This window comes from Muntiacus reevesi, chromosome 3 (assembly GCF_963930625.1).
Source record: "Muntiacus reevesi chromosome 3, mMunRee1.1, whole genome shotgun sequence".
Classification (NCBI taxonomy): domain Eukaryota; kingdom Metazoa; phylum Chordata; class Mammalia; order Artiodactyla; family Cervidae; genus Muntiacus; species Muntiacus reevesi.
The window spans coordinates 267695029-267715162 of record NC_089251.1 but is presented as its reverse complement, the minus strand read 5'-3'; the positions used below and the strand labels follow the sequence as shown (position 1 = coordinate 267715162).

The 20134-nt window shown below is 39.9% G+C and overlaps 1 protein-coding gene and 1 non-coding gene across 2 annotated transcripts in view; both read right to left on the bottom strand.

Moving 5' to 3' along the window:
- The window catches only part of TUBGCP5 (tubulin gamma complex component 5), a 54779-nt gene extending 38382 nt beyond the window's left edge, over nucleotides 1-16397 (bottom strand). Inside the window, exons 1-3 of the mRNA XM_065932004.1 lie at nucleotides 15988-16397; nucleotides 13759-13812; nucleotides 13530-13638 (exon numbers count right to left, since the gene is read on the bottom strand). Coding sequence (XP_065788076.1) covers nucleotides 13530-13638; nucleotides 13759-13812; nucleotides 15988-16301 — 477 coding nt within the window. The 5' untranslated portion in view covers nucleotides 16302-16397. The remainder of the gene's footprint in view (nucleotides 1-13529; nucleotides 13639-13758; nucleotides 13813-15987) is intronic.
- A 3199-nt stretch (nucleotides 16398-19596) lies between these two features.
- Nucleotides 19597-19668, bottom strand: TRNAE-UUC (transfer RNA glutamic acid (anticodon UUC)). The gene has a single exon. It is a non-coding gene; the product is annotated as a tRNA-Glu (tRNA).
- Between the last annotated feature and the right edge of the window lie 466 nt (nucleotides 19669-20134).

Sequence of the window (20134 nt, the reverse complement as noted above, 5' to 3'; positions counted from 1 at the left end):
ATCAAATAACAAACATAGAAAAAAATGACAGTAACACAATAATAGTAGGGGACGTCTTTCCATCCATAATGGACAGATCATCTAGACAGAAATAAATTAGGAAACACTGGCCTTAAGTGATATATTAGGTCAGATGGACTTAACAGATATATGTAGGGCATTTCATCCAAAAAAAGCAGAATACACATTCTCCAGGAAAGATCACATACTAGAACACAAAATAAGACTCAGTAAATTTAAGAAGACTAAAAATCAGTTCAGGCATTTTCTGACCACAATGCTATGAGACTAGAAATCAACTACAATAAAAAAAAATTGCAAAAAACCAAAAACAAAACCATGGGAGACTAAATAATACGCTACTAAAGAACCAATGGGTCACTGATGAAATCAAAGAGGAAATCAAACATATCTAGAGACAAATGAAAAAAGAATATGATTCAAAAATCTATGGTACACAGCAAACGAAGTTCTAAGAGGGATGTTTACAGCAATACAATCTTACTTCAGAAAAAAGAAAAATATCTAGTAAACAACATAACCTCACTATGGGAACTAGAAAAAGAACAAATAAAACCCAAAGTTAGTAAAAGGAAAAAAATCATAAAGATCTACAGCAAAAATAAATGAAATAGAGACAAAAATATAGAAAAGATCAATGAAACTAAGAGTTGGTTCCTTGAAAAACTAAACAAATTTAATAATCTATCAGACTCATCAAAAAAAGAAAGAAGACCCAAGTCAATACAATCAGAAATGGAGAAGTTATAACCCACACCACAGAAATATAAAGGGTAATAAGACACTACACAAAGATGTATATGCCAATAAAATGAACAATCTAGAAGAAATGGACAAATTCCTGGGAATGTACAGTCTCCCAAAAGTGAATCAGGAAGAAATGGAAAATATGAACAGACCAATTTCCAGTAATCAAATCCAACTGGTAACCAAGAAGTTTCCAACAAACAAAAGTCCAGGACTAGATGGGTTTACAGGTGAACTCTACCAAATGTTTAAGAAGAGTCAACATCTATCCTTCTGAAACTATTTCAAAATACTACAAAGGAAGGAACACTTCTGACATCATTCTAGGAGGCCACCATCACCCTGATACCAAAATCAGAGAAAAATATCACACAAAAAAAGAAAATTAAAGGCCAATATCACTGATGAACACAGATGTAAAAATGCTCAACAAAATATTCAAATGATACATTAAAAGGGTCATATATCATGATCAACTGGAGTTTATCCCAGGGATTAAGGATGATTCAAATCTGCAAATTGATATGATACATCACATTAGGATATATATATATATATCCTAAAGATGCCACAATAACACTATTAGAACTATTTCTTGAATTCACTAAAGTTGCAGTACACAAAATTAATATATAGAAATCTGTTGCATTTCTATACCCTAACAACGAATTATGAGAAGGAAAAATTAGGAAAACAATCACATTTACAATTGCATCAAGAATAAAAATACTTAGGAATGACTCTAATTAAGAATGTATAACAACTATACTTGGAAAAAACACACTGGTGAATGAAACTGAAGATGACACAAAGAAATGAAAAGATCTACAGTTGTTACGTATTGGAAGAATTCATACTGTTAAGATGACAACACTAGTCAGCAATCTACAGATTCAATGCACCTATCAAAATACCAATGGTACTTTTCACAGAACTACCACAAATAATTCTGAAATTTGTATGGAAACACAACAGATCCTAAATAGCCAAAACAATTTTGAAAAGGAAAAACAAAGCTTGAGGTATCACACTCCCTTATTTCAAACTACACTATAAAGTTACAGTAACCAAAACAGCATGATACTGACACAAAAGTACACACACATCAATGGAACAGAACAGAGAGCTCAGATCTGAGCCCAAATTTGTACGGTCTATTATTCCATGACAAAGAAAACAAGAATATACAATGGGGAAAAGACAGCCTCTTCAATAAATGGTGTTGGGAAAACTGTATAACTACATGCAAAAGAATCAAGGCAGACAACTTTCTTACATTATGCACAAAAAGTAAATTAAAACTGGATTAAAAATCAAATATAAGACCTGAAACCATAAAACTCTGAAAAAGAAATAGGTAGTACATTGTTTGACAGCAGCCTTAGCAATATTTTGGGGGATGCTTCTCAGGCAAGGGAAACAAAGGGAAAAATAAACAACTGGGACAACATCAAACTTAAACACTTTTATACAACAAAGGATAATAACAAAGTGAAAGGCCATCTACTGAATGTGGGAAGATACTTACAGACAATGTACCTGAAATGGGTTTATATCCAAAATACACAAAGAACTCATAGCTCAACATAAAAAAATAAAATCAGATTAAAAAATGGGCAAAGGATCTGAATATCCATTTCCCAAAGAGGACACACAAAGGGCCAGACACAGGAAAATATGCTCAACATTAGCCATCATAAGGGAAATACAAATTAAAATCACAATGAGATATCGCCTCACACTTATCAGAATGGTCATTATGAAAGAGAAAACTAGAAGTGCTGGAAAAGATGTGAAAAAAAAGAAGTCTTGTACACTGGTGGTGGGAATGAAAATTGGTACAATCACTATGGAAAACAGTATGGAGCATCCTAAAAAAATAAAAATAGGGAGTTCCCTGGTGGATTCAGTAGTTAGGATTCTGGGCTTCTATGGCCACGGCCCAAGTTCAATCCTTAGTTGAAGAGCTAACATCTTGCAAGCCACATGGCGTGGCCAAAACAAACAAACCAACAAACAACCCCGTAAGATCCAACAACTCCACTTCTTTTGGTATTTATGTGAGGAAAACAAAAACACTAAATTGAAAGTACATATGCATCATCCCTATGCTCATCATAGTATAATTACAACAGCCAAGACATGGAAGAAATTTAAGTGTTCACAGATAGATGAGTGGATAAAAAAGAAGTGGCATATAAATACAATGGACTATTATTCAGCCATTAAAAAGAATGAAATCTTGACTTTTTTGACAGTAGGGATGAACCTACAGGATAACATGCTTAAGTGAAATAAGTCAGAGAGACAAAGACAAAGACTGCATCATTTCACTTATATGTGGAATCTAAAAAGTAAAGCAAATGAACAAAACCAAATCAAATATAAAAAAACAGCAACAAAGTCAAAGATACAGAGAATAGCAGCTAACCAAAGAGGAGAAGGATGGGGAATGAGTGAAATAGGTGAGGGAGAGTAAGAGAAACAAACTTTCACTTACACAATAAATGAGTCATCACGGGGAAGAAATGAATACTAGTGGGAACAGTCAATAATATTACAATAACTGTGTATGGTGACACATGGTAACTAGAAATACCAGATCACTGTGTTGTGCATCTGGAACTAACACAGTGTTGTAGCTTAACTGCACTTCAGTTAATTATAACATGGGCTAATTGTTTTTTTAGGCTTCCTCTTACTGAAGCTATTAGTAACTGCCTTCTGTTCTTCCTCCAGTAGCATACTGGATACCTTCCAACCTGGGGGGCTCATCTTCTGGTGTCATATCTTTTAAGCTTTTCATACTGACCATGGGGTTCTCCAGCCAAGAATACTGGAGTAGGTTGCCATTTCCTTGTCCCGGGGATGCTGTATTGTCAGAAGTCTTCACTATGACCCTTCCACCTTAGGTAGCCTTGCATAGCATGGCTCATAGCTTCACTGAGTTATACAAGTCACTTCAAAACAACAAGGCTGTGATTCATGAAGGGGAAGAGCAGAGGGTAAATACTAGTAGTTCTAGTAAGAGTGAAGCAGCTGGGTCAAAATGGGAATGACACTCAGCTGTGGAGGTGTCTGGTGGTGAAATTAAAGTCTGATGCTGTAAAGAACAATACTGCATAGGAACCTGGAATGTTAGGTCCATGCATCAAGGTAAATTGGACGTGGTGAAGCAGGAGATGGCAAAATTGAACACTGATATCTTAGGAATCACTGAACTAAAACGGATGGGAACAGGGAGAATCTAATTCAGATGACCATTATATCTACTTTTGTTGTTTAGTTGCTAAGTCGTGTCAGATTCTTTGAAATCTCATGGGATCTAGCCCACCAGGCTCCTCAGTCTTTGGGATTTCCCAAGCAGCAATACTGGAGTTGTTTGCCATTTTCTTCTCTGTGGGATCTTCCTGACCTAGGGATCAAACCCACATCACCTGCTTGGCAGGCAGATTATTTACCACTGAGCCACTTGGGAATCTCATTTTTATCTACTACTGTCGGCAAGATCCCTTTACAGAAATGTAGTAGCTCTAATAGTTAACAAAAGAGTCAGAAATGCAGTACTTGGGTTCAATCTCAAAAACAACAGGATAATATCAGCTCATTTCCAAGGCAAACCATTCAACATTGCAGTGATTCAAGCCTATGCCCCAACCACTGACGCCAAAGAAGATGAAGTTGATCAGTTCTATGAAGACCTACTGGGGCTTCCCTGGTGGCTCAGTTAGTAAAGAATCTGTCTGCAATGCAGGAGGTCCCAGTTCCACCCCTGGGTCGGGAAGATGCCCTGAAAAAGGGAATGTCTATCCACTTCAGTATTCTTGCCTGGAGAATTCCACAGACAGAGGAGACTGGCAGGGTACAGTCCATGGAGTAGTGAGGAGTTGGACACGACTGAGCAAATAGGACTACTACTACACTATGAAGACCTACAATACCTTCTAGAACTAACAACAAAAAAAGATCGCCTTTTCATCATAGGAGATTTGAATGCAAAAGAAGGAAGGCAAAGGATACCCAGGATAACAGGCAAGTTTGGCCTTGGAGTACAAAATGAAGCAAGGCAAAGGCTAACAGTAGAACACACTGGTCAAAGGAAATACCCTTTTCCAACAACCCAAGAGATGACTCTACACATGGACATCACCAGATGGTCAATACCAAAATCAGAATGATTATGTTCTTTGCAACCAAAAATGGAGAAGCTCTATACAGTCAGCCAAAACAAGACGTGGAGCTAACTGTGGCTCTCATCATGAACCCCTTATTGCAAAATACAGGCTAAAATTGAAGAAAGTAGGGAAAACCGTTCAGGTACGACCTAAATCAAATCCTTCATGATTATACAGTGGAAGTGACAAACAGACTCAAGATTAGATCTGGTAGACAGAGTGTCTGAAGGACTATACAGAAGGAGGTTTGTAACACTGTACAGAAGGCAGTGACCAAAACCATCCCAAAGAAAAAGAAATGCAAGAAGGTAAAGTGACTGAGGAGGTTTTACAAATAGCTGAAGAAAGAAGAGAAATGAAAGGCAAAGGAGAAAGGGAACAATATACCCAATGGAATACAGAGTTTCAGAGAACAGCAAGGAGAGATAAGAAAGCCTTCTTTAATGAACAATGCAAAGAGATGGTGGAAAACAAAAGAATGAGAAAGACTAGTGATCTCTTAAGAAAACAGGAGATATTCAAGGGAACACTTCACGCAAGTATGCGCATGATAAAGGACAAAGACTGTAAGAACCTAACAGAAACAGGAGAGATTAAAAAGAGGTGGCAAGATTACACAGAATCATACAAAAAGGTCTTAAAGACTTGGACTACCACACTGATGTGGTCACTCACTGAGAGCCAGACATCCTGGAGTGTGGAGTCAAGTGGCCCTTAGGAACATCACTATGAACAAAGCTAGTGGAGGTGATGGAACTCCAGCTGAGCTATTTATAATCATAAAAGATGATGCTGTGAAAGTGCTGCACTCAGTATGCCAGCAAATTTAGAAAACTCAGTAGTGGACACAGGACTGGAAAAGGTCAGTTTTCATTCCAATCCCAAAGAAGGGCAATGTCAAAGACTGTTCCATCTACCATACAATTGTGCTCATTTCATATGCTAGCAAGATTATGCTCAAAATCCTTCACGTAAGGCTTCAGCAGTACATGAACCAAGAACTTCCACATGTACAAGCTGAGTTTAGAAAAGGCAGAGGAACCAGAGATCAAATTGCCAACATCTGTTGGATCATAGAAAAAGCAAGAGAATTTCAGAAAAACATCTACTTCTGCTTCATTGACTACACTAAAGCCTTCAACTATGTGGATCACAACAAACTGTGGAAAATTCTTAAGGAGATGGGAGTACCAGACCACGTTACCTGTCCTCTTAAGAAACCTGTATGTGGATCAAGAAGCAACAGTTAGAACTGCACATGGAACAACAGACTGGTTCCAAAAAAAAAGGAGTACGTCAAGGCTGTATATTGTCACCCTGCTTATTTAACTTATATGCAGAGTACATCATGAGAAACGCCGGGCTGGAGGAAGCACAAGCTGGAATCAAGATTGCTGGCAGAAATATCAACAACCTCAGATATGCAGATGACATCACTCTAATGGCAGAAAGTGAAGAGGAACTAAACAGCCTTTTGATGAGGGTGAAAGAGGATAGTGAAAAAGCTGTCTTGAAACTCAATATTCAGAAAACTAAGATCATGGCATCTGGTCCCATCACTTCATGGCAAATAGATGGGGGAAAAGTAGAAGCAGTTTCAGCTTTTACACTCTTGGGCTCCATAATCACCGTGGATGTTGACTGCAGCCATGAAATTAAAAGATATTTACTCCTTGGAAGGAAAGCTATGACAAACCTAGACAGTGTATTAAAAAGCAGAGACATCACTTTGCTCACAAAGGTTTGTATATTCTAAGCTTGGTTTTTCCAGCAGTTACGTATGGATATGAAATACGACTAAGCAACTAAACAACAACAATGCTACCTCTTCACAAAGAGATGAAAGTAAAGAGTTGGAGCTCCATCTCTGTATTAGTCACATGTCCCTTCACAGTCTGTCTTATGAAAACCTGCAAAATCCCTGCTACTCTATGGGAAGTCAGGAAATACATATACACTGAAAGAAGCAGTCCCATGTGCTGCACATTTATTACAGCTGAAATGATCCTGGATCTCAAAATCAGAAATAACTTTTCCACTTTCACATCCTTTGAAATGCAAAGCTACAAAGAGCCAGATTTCTTAGTTCCAGTGGGTTTTTTTCCAGATATGCCAAAGTCTTTGTTTCTTCTATAATAACAATCTGAAGTTCTCCTTTGCCAAACATTTTTTCAAGCCTAGAGGATGGTAAAGTGTCATTTACTGAGTAACGCCTATGGAAACTATATGTATACCTACTTATAAATCTAAATAAAGTGCGGTTAGAGATTCACTTCTGGCATGATGGAGGAAAAATGAAGTCATTCAGTCATGTCTGACTCTTTGCGACCCCATGGACTGTGGTCTGCCAGGCTCCCCTGGCCATGGGACTTCCCAGGCAAGAATGCTGGAGTGGGTAAGCCATTTCCTTTTCCAGGAGATCTTCCCAATCCCTTCCCAGGGATTGAACCTGGGTCTCCTGCACTGCAGGCAGACTCTTTACTGTCTGAGCCACCAGGGAAGCCTGGAGGAAAGTTGCCTTCAATCCTCTCCCCAAAACGTAATGTTAAGTCTGGACCAATTACCAGAGACAACCATTTCAGTGCTCTTGTCAAGCATAGGCATACAAATGTAGAGTGTTTATTTGTGAAAATAACTTCAGGTAAGAACAGAATGAGTTTGATACATATATGCCTAAAGCTGTCTCCTCTCTCCCACCAGCTCTATCAAGGGGTAGTTCAACTAGGGCTGGACAGCAAGTGAAAACTAGCAGCTTTGTTGTCATTCTTAGTAGTGATAGCAGTGGCAAGTGAGTGGGGGAACCAGTGGTTGCAGGCCTGTAGGTGGGCAAGCAGTGGGCCAGCAGAATAGTTGAGGGTTTATCAGGGAGCTCCTGAATGCAAGACAATAAAAGGGGGCTTGCTAATCTCCATGTCTTGGGCTGACTAGAGGCTGTGTTATGCACAGCAGAGACTAGAGTAAGCCTAAGACAACCACACATTTTTGGCCAATGGAGCCAATGGAGTTTATGGGCAAAAATGAGAGATCACAAAAGTATAAGCCAGGACAGTCTTGAAAAAGACCATAAGTAGCAATGTACTTCTCAATTCACACATAAATAAATCAGATTAATACCCAAAACTCATTGAATGTAATATATTATATATTAAAGACTGACTATATCCCCCATGACTTCCTTTATGGCTCAGCCAGTAAGAAGTCTGCCTGTAATGCAGGAGACCCAGGTTCAATCCCTGGGTTGGGAAGATCCCCTGCAGAAGGAAATGGCAACCTACTCCAGTATCCTTGCCTGGAAAATCCCATGGACAGAAGAGCCTGACAGGCTACAGTTCATGGGGTCTCAAAGAGTCGGACATGACTGAGCAACTTCACTTCAAACTTCAATATACCCCTCAATTTATATGCTGAAACTCTAACTCCTAACGCGATGGTGTTTGGAGAAGGGGCCTTTGGGAGGTAATCAGCTCCTGAGGGTGGAGCGCTGGTCCAATGGGATAAGACCAGAGAGCTCTTTCTCTTCACGTGAGGATACAGAGAGAAGGCAGCCACTTATAAACTGGGAACAGTCCTCACCAGCAATCCCGAATTGGCCAACACCTTGCTCTTAATTTCCAGTCTCCAAAAGTGTAAGGAAATAAATTTTGTTTTTAAGTCACTGAAAGATCAGTGTGTGGTAATTCTGTTATGGTAGTCTGAGCTTATTAAGGCATATGAATAGAATTCAAGGCAAAAAACATAGGAATATCTCAAAGACATAGAAAAAGATTTGACAATTCACACACACACAAAAAAACCTTGTGGTCGATTAGGAATAAAAAGGAATATCCTCTTTCTGAGAAAGCACACCCATGAAAAACCTAAAACTAAAGCTTTTCCTTTAAGATGGGAACAAGGCAAATATGTGGACTTTTGTCTTCTGGGCAGCATTGTATTGGACCAACTGCAATAAGACAAAAAAAAAAAAAAATCTCCCACTGGAATGGAAGAAGTCAAACTGTCTTTATTCAGAGACAACACAATCCTATGTGTAGAAAATACTAAGGAATTCAGAAGAAAATTACTAGAATAAATGAGTTTAGAAAGGCTAGATGTAATAATAATAAGCAAACTGCAAATGAATTTAAGAAGAAAAGTTCCATTCATGACAGTACCAGATAGAATAAAATATTTAGAAATACATGTAAAAGAAATGCAAGATTTGTACGTGAAAAAATAAAACTGATGAAGAACATTTTAAATGATCTAAGTAAATGAACAGTCCATATTCACAGATTAACAGATATAATATTGATAAGATTGTGTATTAGTTTCCTAAGGCTTCCTTAACAAAATATTACAAATCATGTGACTTAAAACAAAAGAGATTTTACTCTCTCTCAGTTCTGGAGACTATAAGTCTTAGTCAAGGTGCTGGCAGTCCATGCTCCCTATGAAGGTTCAAGGGAAGATTTCTTCCTTGACTCTTCCTAGTTTCTCATGGTTGCTGGCAATCTTTGGCCTTCCCTGACTTGTAGCCACATTGTTCCAATCTCTGCCCCTTCCACTGCCTAGTGTAAAAAACACCATGTGCGTCTCTGTGTTAAAATTTCTATTTTCTTATGAGGATACCAATCACTGAATTAATCCAGTTTGACTTCATTTCAACTTGCAGACATTGTCAAAGACCCTACAGTAAGATATCAGGGGCTAAGACTTGAACACATGTTTCTGGGGGATACAATTCAACCTAACAAATGACAATACTGTCCAAATTGATCTGTGGATTCAATGCAATCCCTGCCAAAATCCACCTGGCTTTTGCAGAAATTTAGCTGACCCTACAATGTGTATGGAAATTCAAAGGCTCTAACATAGACAAAACAATTTTGAAAAAGAAAAAAAGTTGGAGGACTCTTATCATGACCCAATTCCAAAGCTTAAAGGCTTTGAAGTAACATACAGTAACAAAGACAGTATGGTATTTGTGTAACGATAGGTATACAGATTAAAGAAACGATTGAGAACTTGTAAATCCTTACACACACGGTCAATTTGTGTGTCAAAATTGCGTGTCAATTTTGACAAAGTTGCCAAGACAACTCAAAAGGAAAAGAAGAGTTTTTTCAACAAATGGTAATAGGATGGATAAATATACTCAGGCAAAAACCAAAAAACTGTAAATCCTATCCTCACAACATATGCAACAATTTACTCAAAATGGATCATGAATCTAAATGCAAGTGCTAAAACTACTAGAAGAAAACATCAAAGAAAAGTCTTTATGTCTTTGGGTTAGGCAAAGATATGACATCAAAAGCATGATAAGTAAAATGGACTTCACTAAAATTAAAAACTTTTGAGTTTCAAAAAAACCCCCCATAAAATAAAAGACAAGGTAGGGCCTAGAAGAAAATATTTGTACATCATTTTCCTGATGAAACAACTCTGACAATTTAATAAGAGAAGCAATCCAATTTTAAAATGGTTAAAAGAACTGAATCAACATCACAGAGGCATATAAATGACATGTGAAAAAATCATTAGATCAGTAGTTGTCTGGGGTTGGGGTGCAGGCACTGATTGCAAAAAAGAAACAAACTGACTTAAGAACTTTTGAAAAAAAAAAAGAACTTTTGGAATGATGGAAGTGTTTTAAAACTGAACTGTGGTTGCATAATTGTTTATTTGCTAAAAATAATTCCTCCATTCAGAATGGAAGAATTCTACGGTAAGCTGTGTATCAGTAAAGCTGAAAAAAAAATGAAGTTATTGTTTCACTCCAACATACATGTCAGAAATGCCACAGCAAAGGAGAAAAGGGCAATCAACTCTGCCTGTGAAAGTGGGGCAGGAGCCAAGGACAGAGATGACTAGCAAGGCCGAAAAGAATAGACACATTATTCCCGCAGTATCTATTGTCTACTCTCTTCTAGGTGCTGAGAACAAATCAGAAGCAAAGCCCCACACCTGTAAAACTCTATTGAGGAGATAGGAAATAAACAATAACAAACTTAAATAAAAAGTTAAATATATAGAATCTATAGACAGTATTTGAATTTTGATAATCAATGATGAGATTCCTCAGGCAGAAGGGGAAAGTCAGGTACAGGACACAGGATGTGCCACAGAAGAATTAGGGAATATGGTTCCACTGTATGCACTGAGCCCTAAGGTCGGGGTGTACAGAAAAATAATCAGAGATGGCCAATGAAAAGTTCAAAATAGGAATCAGAAGGGACACTCAGCTTTTCATTTACTTTTCTGCACCACTTTGGTATTTTCACTGGTACAGATGAAACTGAGATCTGCCTGGCAAAAAAATGACAGAACCAGCAGGTACTGATGGTCTCATGGGGCTAACGGAACAGGACTTGGCACGTAGTAAATGCGCTAAGAACACTTGCCACTATGTTTATTCTTCATTTACGGTGTCACAGTGCCTAGGCTATATGCTTCACTTAGTTTATTTAACTTAAATGCAGAGTACATCATGGGAAATGCTGGGCTAGATGAATCACAAACTGGAATCAAGGCTGTCAGGAAAAATATCAACAACCTCAGATATACAGATGATACCATTCTAATAGCAGAAAGTGAAGAGGAACTAAAGAGTCTTTTAATGAGGGTGAAAGACCAGAGTGAAAAAAGCTGGCTTGAAATGCAACATTCAAAAAACACTAAGATCATGGCATCTGGTCCCAACACTTTATGGCAAACAGAAGGGAAAAAAGTGGAAACAATGACATATTTTCTTTTCTTGGGCTCCAAAATCACTGTGGATGGTAACTGCAGTCATGAAATTAAAAGATGCTTGCTCCTCAGAAGAAAAGCTATGACCAAACTAGACAGCATATTAAAAAGCAGAGACATTACTTTCTCAACAAAGATCCATACAGTCAAAGATATGGTTTTTTCAGTAGTTATGTACTGATGTTAGAACTGGACCATCAAGAAGGCTGAGCACCAAAGAATTGATGCTTTTGAACTGTGGTATTGGAGAAGACTCTTGAGAGTCCCTTGGACTGCAAGGAGATCAAACCAGTCAATCCTAAAGGAAATCAATCCTGAATATTCATTGGAAGGACTTACGCTGAACTTGAAGCCCCAATACTTTGGCCACATGCGAACAGCCGACTCATTTGTAAAGACCCTGATGCTGGGAAAGATTGAAGGCAGGAGAAGGGGATGACAGAGGACGAGATGGCTGGATGGCATTACTGACTCAATGGACATGAGTTTGAGTAAACTCCGGGAGATGCTGAAGGACAGGGAAGCCTGGCATGCTGCAGTCCATGAGGTTGCAAAGAGTGAGACACGACTTAGGGACTGAACAACAACAAGAAGTGCCTAAATTATTAAGCTCTACAGCCCACCCAGAAAGCTACACAACGTGAATCAAGAGGAGACGTAAAAAAAGATTTGTCTCCTTTTTTAAGATGGTCCTTGCAGGAACAATACACGGAAGTGTTTTATTAATCCTTAGGGCATGGATTCACAGCACTGCAGTTCTCTCTCTTCCAGAAATACCTTTATAGCCCTTCCTAAAATTGATGGACAGTTTTAAAAATTATCTAAGGCTCTTTCTTAGGTCACCAACTCAGTGTAAACAAAGGGAAAGCCTATCAGTAACAGACTACTCCCCAACGACTGTGAAGACTGACTTAATATATGTAGGCACAAAGAGTTAATTTGGGAGGACTGGGTTGTCCAGACCCTGCACATCTCAAAGATCTTCAGGACTGGCAATTGACTGGCTCCTGAGATATCCTCCGAGCCCTTGGAATACCCTGCTAGTACAGTGTATTTGTATGCCAGTCTTTGGGCCACAGTATATTAGTCTGACCAGACAGTTTATGCTAACAATGTGACTTATGGTGAATAATTTTGCAGGCCTGAAGTCCTTGGTTTGACCTTTGGGGGTGCTGGAGATTGAGTAGCTAAGCATATTCATGTGACTGACCCCCAAGAAAACCCTGAACACCAAGACTCAGGGGAGTTTCCCTGGTTTGCAACATTATGTCATTGAAAAAATTAAGTGCATCCCTATGCAACTTCACTGGGAAGGGACATCTGGAAGCTTGTGCCTGGTTTCTCCTGCACTTTGCCCCATTCCTTTCCCCTCTGATCACTTAAAATCTGCATTCTTTCACTACAATAAGCCATACAATAAGGATAGCAGTTTTCTTTCTGGAGTTCCATGAATTCTAGTGAATCACTGAGCCTAAGGGGTGGTCTTAGGTAAACATGACTGAATATAAAAGAGCTTGAACAGCACCTGGCATCTAGTGAGCAATATACCAATAATTATATTGCAAAGTGCTGAGAAGTCATTGAAAAGTTTTAAGAAAGCTAGAAGTGCTATTATTTCTTCCAATCTCTGATCTCAATTTCCACAGTAGGTTGGGGCCAACATGATTAAACAAGAATATACTTCTTTAATCACAAGCCTGAGACACAGTGGATTTTATGTCAATTTCCATGAGATGGTGATTCTACTTGGTGGACAATTGTAAAATAGAATGAATGTCTAAATGTTATTAGATACAGGCTGACAATAATCAGATTAGAAACAGTAAAATACAGCAGAGATTTCACAATATAGCATACCTTGAATTCCTTTATGCTTGGAAGCGACGCATTTAGAAATTCTTCAGTTAATCTCTTCCAACTAGCAGCTTTGCTGAGATCGGAATGAATGATGAATTTTTCGTAGATCCTAGAATGTTAAAAAAAAAAATCAACAAGTAACTCTAAAGCTATACTAATAAAAAAGTCTGTAAGAAAATTCATAGATATCTGAACATGCACACATATATATACAAATAAACTGACTTACCCTTCTATTGTCTTTTCTACTTTGTGGCTATTGACATCTAAGAAACGATGAAATCTAAAAGAGAAAATGTGATTCTTATATCAATTTTGTCATAAAGCTAAGTAGACCAGTCTCATAGTCCAACACATTCCCCCTCAAACACCCTATACTCAGGTATGTTTCCAGTGAGAGCACCTCTCTCCCTGTATCACCTCTGCCATTCATGCAAACAACAAGTGAATCTGAGACTGCTCAAGCGTCCTTTCCTTATGACACAGACTGCCTTGAGTTTCCCAACTGTCCCCTGGTCCTCTGGTCCTCTGTCTCTCCATAATGCCCTGTGTGTGAGTTCAGCACGGCACATCCCTGTTAGCAGTGTTTCTTAATCTTTTTATGCCATTGCGAAGCCCCATGAATCCTAGGGATCCTGTCTCAGGATCAAATGAACAGAAAGGAAGCCAAGCATACTGAAATACAGTTTTTAAATATTTTTTGAAGTCTGTGATATAGTGAGACATATTTCTTTGTTAAAACATTAAATAACAAGATCTAGAAGTGGGTTCATAACTACATAACAGTAAATAAGATTTATTAGAAATACCTGCAGTAACTACATTATGACAGTGAAATATGTGATTTCTACTGGTGACACAGTCATACATAAGTTATTACTTCTTGCTGCTTTCACTCATAATTGAAGGAAATGCTACTTTTTAGCTAGAGGTTAATGTAATTTTCTTCTTGTCCAAATCAGTACTATCTGAATTCTACTATTAATATATTCAGACCCTCAGGTTAAGAAGTCCTATTCTACATCATATGTAATAATTTCTGTCTGTCTTATTTAAGAGTAGAAGCTGTATTGCACCCGTCTGTGAATTTCTAAGGCCTAGAATGTGGCCTCAATTTTTTAAAATATAAATATGAATTGTTCATTTTTCTGATGGATTAAAGCATCACAAAATTACAGTGTAGCTCACTCAACTCTTGTTTTCCATCTTTTAGTGGAAGCCACACAACTTGTACTTAAAAGAAGTAAATTACACTACTAAATAAAATATCTAACTCTAACCTAGCAAATGGCTGAGTGGAATACCATTTTACCTATAAATTTAGTTTCTCAACGTGTAAAAGGAGTTAGTAACTGCTAACGTCTCTCCTAACTCTAAAATGATGTCCGCTTACCTACTGTCATTTAGATATACTAATAGAAAAATTATTTGGGATAGTACATTTACGTTTCTCTTAATATGACCTATTCTCTGAATATCATCTATTAAGGAATTGTTATATTTGTTACACTTAAGAATTGAGTATTTTATTTAAAAAACGGGGCCGTTTAGACTCATCTGTTCTCATTATAAACCATGTGGGCACTTTCTGTATGATCATTAAGGTTGATAAAAAGATTACCGATTTTGAAAAACTGTTTACCATTCAAGAAGACTTCTACTGACATTAAACAGGCAGAAGATTAACAATGACTACCATTCTTCTAATAATAATTTCATTACAGGTAATGATCATAACTGATTTACATGTCCCATAAGAAAAATGATAGCTCTGATTTCACCTAAGTACCTAATCTGAGTAAATCTTTAAAAATTAATTAAATAAAAAACCGTATTAAAAGTTGCATTAGATGGCCTCGAATACTCTATGCCAAGAACTGTTTTAGGTGCTGGCATAAGAAACGATCAAAACAAACGAAGATCCCTACTCTGGTGGAGCTTGTATTCTGCCTGATGGTGGGGGTGGAGACAAACAGTAACAACAAATAAGTTATTCAATGTGTTATGCTTCGCGTTTTGGAGAAGAGCAGAGTAAGAGAAATACGGAGTGGTCAGAGCAGAAAAGGAGTCAGTGAGAATAGGGTGTGACCATTATTTTGCTCTAAAATTTTAATCAACCACTCAAAAAATTGTTTGATGGGCAAGGGCCCGCGCTAAGCGCAGTGGGCAGAGCAGGGAACCGGATCGACAGAACTCTTCACTAGGAGAAAGATCGGAGGACGACCCTCAGCAACCCACAACCCATTGTTTGAGCTAAGCCTGGCGTGCCGCAGTCCACGGAGTAGCAAAGAGTCGAACACGACTGAGCGACTGAACTGAACTCATCACCGCCTCGGGCACCCAGCAGGCACGAAGGCATTAAGTTGCTGGAGCGGCAAAGAGCGCGGGGACTTTGCCGGTCGTGCAACACAACTCGCCAGACCCCTTCCCTTCCCCGGCTGCGATGCCGCGTCCACACCTGAAGTTGGACCAGGCGAAGTGCAACGCCAGCTGGAAGTTGGGGTCCGCTTCGTCCTGGACGCCCGCCACAAGGCGAATGAGCTCGCGCACGTCGCGCTCCTGTCGTCTATCCAGCCGACTCCAAGACTGCGGCAGGGACGCCATACCTCCCGCGCTCCCGCCGTTCTTCGCGAGGTCGCGCCAGCTCTCGCGCGAGTTCGAGCTGCCGCCGCGTTGCGCGTCGCCCTCGCGAGAGTTCGCGCTGCAGTCACGTTGAGCTTTGGGTCTGGTTCTCGTCGGTGGCAGGGTTGTGTGTGTGTTCTCCAGTCTCATCTGATTAAATTTAGGAATATCATCAAAGAAGAAGCAGTTATTATTAATTTTATTGATAATAGCCTCTGACTGACTTTGGTTGATGGCCTAACGTCTGATGTTTCGAGAGCAGCCACTTCTCGTTCGATGTACCGGTTTGCACAGTTTTTTGGTACCACGATTCGTCAGCTGTCCGTCATTCGGTTTCTCTTAGAGGTGATATCCAGCGATCTTTGGGTTCAGCTCTGCTTGCATGGGCCACACTACGTGACGCACACTACGTGTAAAGAAAGCGGGTTGTCCCGCACGCAGGCTGAGCGCCTTGCCTCCTGCTCCCCCCAGTGACTCCCAGTGGGCCAAGGAGGACTTAGCAACACTGCCTGAAAGTGGAGTAGTGCTTTTGTTGCTGTTCGTAATTAAAACTGTACTTTTAAACTGTTTATGTAAAGAATTGCTCATAACCATTTCAAGAATTGTTGCATAAAACGTTTAACTCTTTTTTTCTTTTTGGGATCTACTAGGTTTTCATGCGGTTTGTTACACTGCATTACTCTAGCTGTTCGGACTGTCATAACAAAATACCATAGACTGGGTGGTTTGTAAGCAACAGAAATTTATTTCTCATAGTTCTGCAGGCAGCAGTTTGAGATCCACGTGCCAGCATGATTGGGTGAGGGCCCTCTTCCTGGAATCAGACTTCTGGTTGTGTTTTCACTGGGTGAAAGGGGCAAGGGAACTTGCTGGGGTCTCTTTTATAAGGGCACTAACTCCATTCTCAAGACCTCCACCATCCTTTTATAATCACCTTTCAAATACCATCATGTTGGGCACTAAGATTTCAAATGATTAATTTTGAGGGTGCACAAACACCCAGACTATAGCAACTACCTAAAACATAGACTGCACACAACTGAACAAATCCCGTAAGAAGAGGGAAATCATAGGAGTAGAAATGATTCTGTGAAAGGAAATTTATACCTTCTCCCTGGGGCAGTCTTTTCTACTCCAGTCTCAACTATCATCTGTGTGTTTATAACTCTCAGATTTGTGTATGCAACCCACATTTTTCTTAGCACTCCAAGTCTAAAATTGCTTATTGTACATTTCCAGAAATAAACATATACACTTAACATGTGTCTCTCCTGACTCCCTAACCAGCCAGTTGGTCTTGACCTCTGGAGGGAGATCTAGAAACTTTCCATAGGGTGCTCCCAATGACTTAGACCCAGTAGGGACTGAGCTACTCTCACACACCTCCCTGGTTGGCGTAAGCCAATGTTCCCTTTCAAGAAAAGGAGTTGGAGCCTCATTCAGAATACCACTGGGCCTCTAAGGCTGGGGACATGGAAATACTTTTGGGAAGAATATGCAAAGAAAGAACAGCAAACAGGTTGGGTGCACTACTACATGTCCTTTGCTGGTCTAGGCCAATGCAGTCCTCCAGAATGACCTCTAGATAAACTTTCTGAAAGTGTATGCAAAGACCCTGCTTATTTAACTTACATGCAGAGTACATCATGCAAAATGTCAGGGTGCATGAAGCACAAGCTGGAATAAAGATTGCTGGGAGAAATATCAGTAAGCTCAGATATGCAGATGACACCATCCTTATGGCAGAAAGCAAAGAAGAACTAAAGAGCCTCTTGATGAAAGTGAAAGAGGAGAGTGAAAAAGCTGGCTTAAAACTCAAAACTCAACATTCAAAAAAACAAAGATCATGGCATCTGGTCCCATCACTTCATGGCAAATTAATGGGGACACAATGGAAACTGTGACAGACTTTATTTTCTTGGACTCTAAAATCACTGCAGATGGTGACTGCAGCCATGAAATTAAAAGGTGGTTACTCCTTGTAAGAAAAACCTAGATAGCATATTAAAAAGCAGAGACATTACTTTGCTAATAAATATCCATCTAGTCAAAGCTATGGTTTTTCCAGTAGTCATGTACGAATGTGAGAGTTGGACTATAAAGAAAGCAGAAAAAAAAAAAGAAAGCAGAGCACCAAAGAATTGAGGCTTTTGAACTGTGATGTTGGAGAAGACTCTTGAGAGTCCCTTGAACTGCAAGGAGATCCAACCAGTCCATCCTAAAGGAAATCAGTCCTGGGTGTTCATTGGAAGGACTGATGCTGAAGCTGAAACTCCAATAGTTTTGCGACCTGGTTCAAAGAACTTACTCATTGGAAAAGACCCTGATGCTGGGAAAGATTGAAGGCGGGAGGAGAAGGGGACAACAGAAGATGAGACGGTTGGATGGCATCACGGACTCAATGGACATGAATTTGAGTAAGCTCCAGGAGTTCGTGACGGAAAGGGAAGCCTGGAGGGCTATAGCCATGGGGTTCCAAAGAGTCAGACATCACTGAGCGACTGAACTGAACTGAACATAGATTAAAGAACAGTGTATTAGTAAAAGATACTGGTTTGTTCAGTCCTTATTGGTTCTGCATCTTAAGCGTAACTACTTGAAGATAGAGTCTAGGGTAAGTAAATACATAGTTCATTAACGTAGCTTAAGAAAAACATTTACATAAGAAAAACGCATTGGTTATCTCAAGGTTTGAGAAAAGTTAAGTTCAGGTGGAACGAGGTTCCATCATGGCAGCACCGAATTTTAAGAGCAGCCTGCTTTTAAATTTGTATAGAGAAGGGAAAAAAATCTGACACTTGTAGTTTGCTTCCTCCTGCCGCTTAAGAGAGAAAAAACGCCTGACACTTGTAGCTTATTTCCTCTCTTTGGAGACCCCTAGCCTTCCTGCCTGTTACCCTCTCACCAGGAATCCCAGTCACTGGATCACAGGAGGAACACAGCAACCACAGGGTTAAGAAAGTTAAATTCGTCAGGCAACTCTCCAGCTCCTCCCTGCACCCAGCCCGTCGCTCCTCCCTCCGCGGACTGGTCAGCAGCAGCTCACTCGCGGGCTAGCCGGCAGGCCCTTGGGCCAATCTGCAGCGGTCGGGCCCCACCCCCCACTGTCGCACGGCCCTTCCGGGAGGAGCCGGACAGCAGGGGCGACCTGCGCAGCGGAGGTTTAATATTAAAAAATTAAATATTTAATATGTAAATATTAATATTATTCACATCTGTAGTATATAATGTATCTTATGTAACTCAGTGGTAGAGAACAACTAGCTAATAATGATGAAAATTGACAATGATTAAAACATTTAAGACTGGGCCCTGGAGCTTCCTGGGCCTCGATTTAGCTAGGATTGAATGGAAAGAAGCAGTTAATTTGACTTGAGATGTACTAAAGGCAAAAAACTAAAACTTTGGCAAATAACTCCAACTCAAAAAAAAAGTGTACCCCTAGTTCCCATACCGGGAGTCGAACCCGGGCCGCCTGGGTGAAAACCAGGAATCCTAACCGCTAGACCATATGGGAACCACTGAAAGTGCATCCCCCTTATTCGTATATATATTATCTCCATCAGCCTGTCGTCAGCATAACCACACACCTGCGCACTTGAGGCTTTGCGCGCGCTTGTAGCATTTCTGCCTGACTGCGGCTGCGCGAGCCGGGTCTGCTGACGTAGGTTTGTCAGCACATCCGGGCGTCTCTTGAATGAAGGGAACTCTTACTCCGGAAAACACGCCCTAGGACCCGACCGAGGGTGGGTGAGGAGGCGCTTGTAACCCCTTTGGACCGTGGGCGTCCCCGAAGCCCGGTTTCAAACAGTAAATGAAGGAGGGCTAGTGCTTGACCTTCGATGTCAACTTCTCTCCCCGTGGCCACCCGCCGCCCCGCGCACCCGCCTCAGGACCAGGTTCCCAGAATCTTTTCTTAGAAAAGCAAAAACAGCGTGTTCCCCTGCACTTATTTTGGCTTGAGAATCTCTGAAATGCAGCCT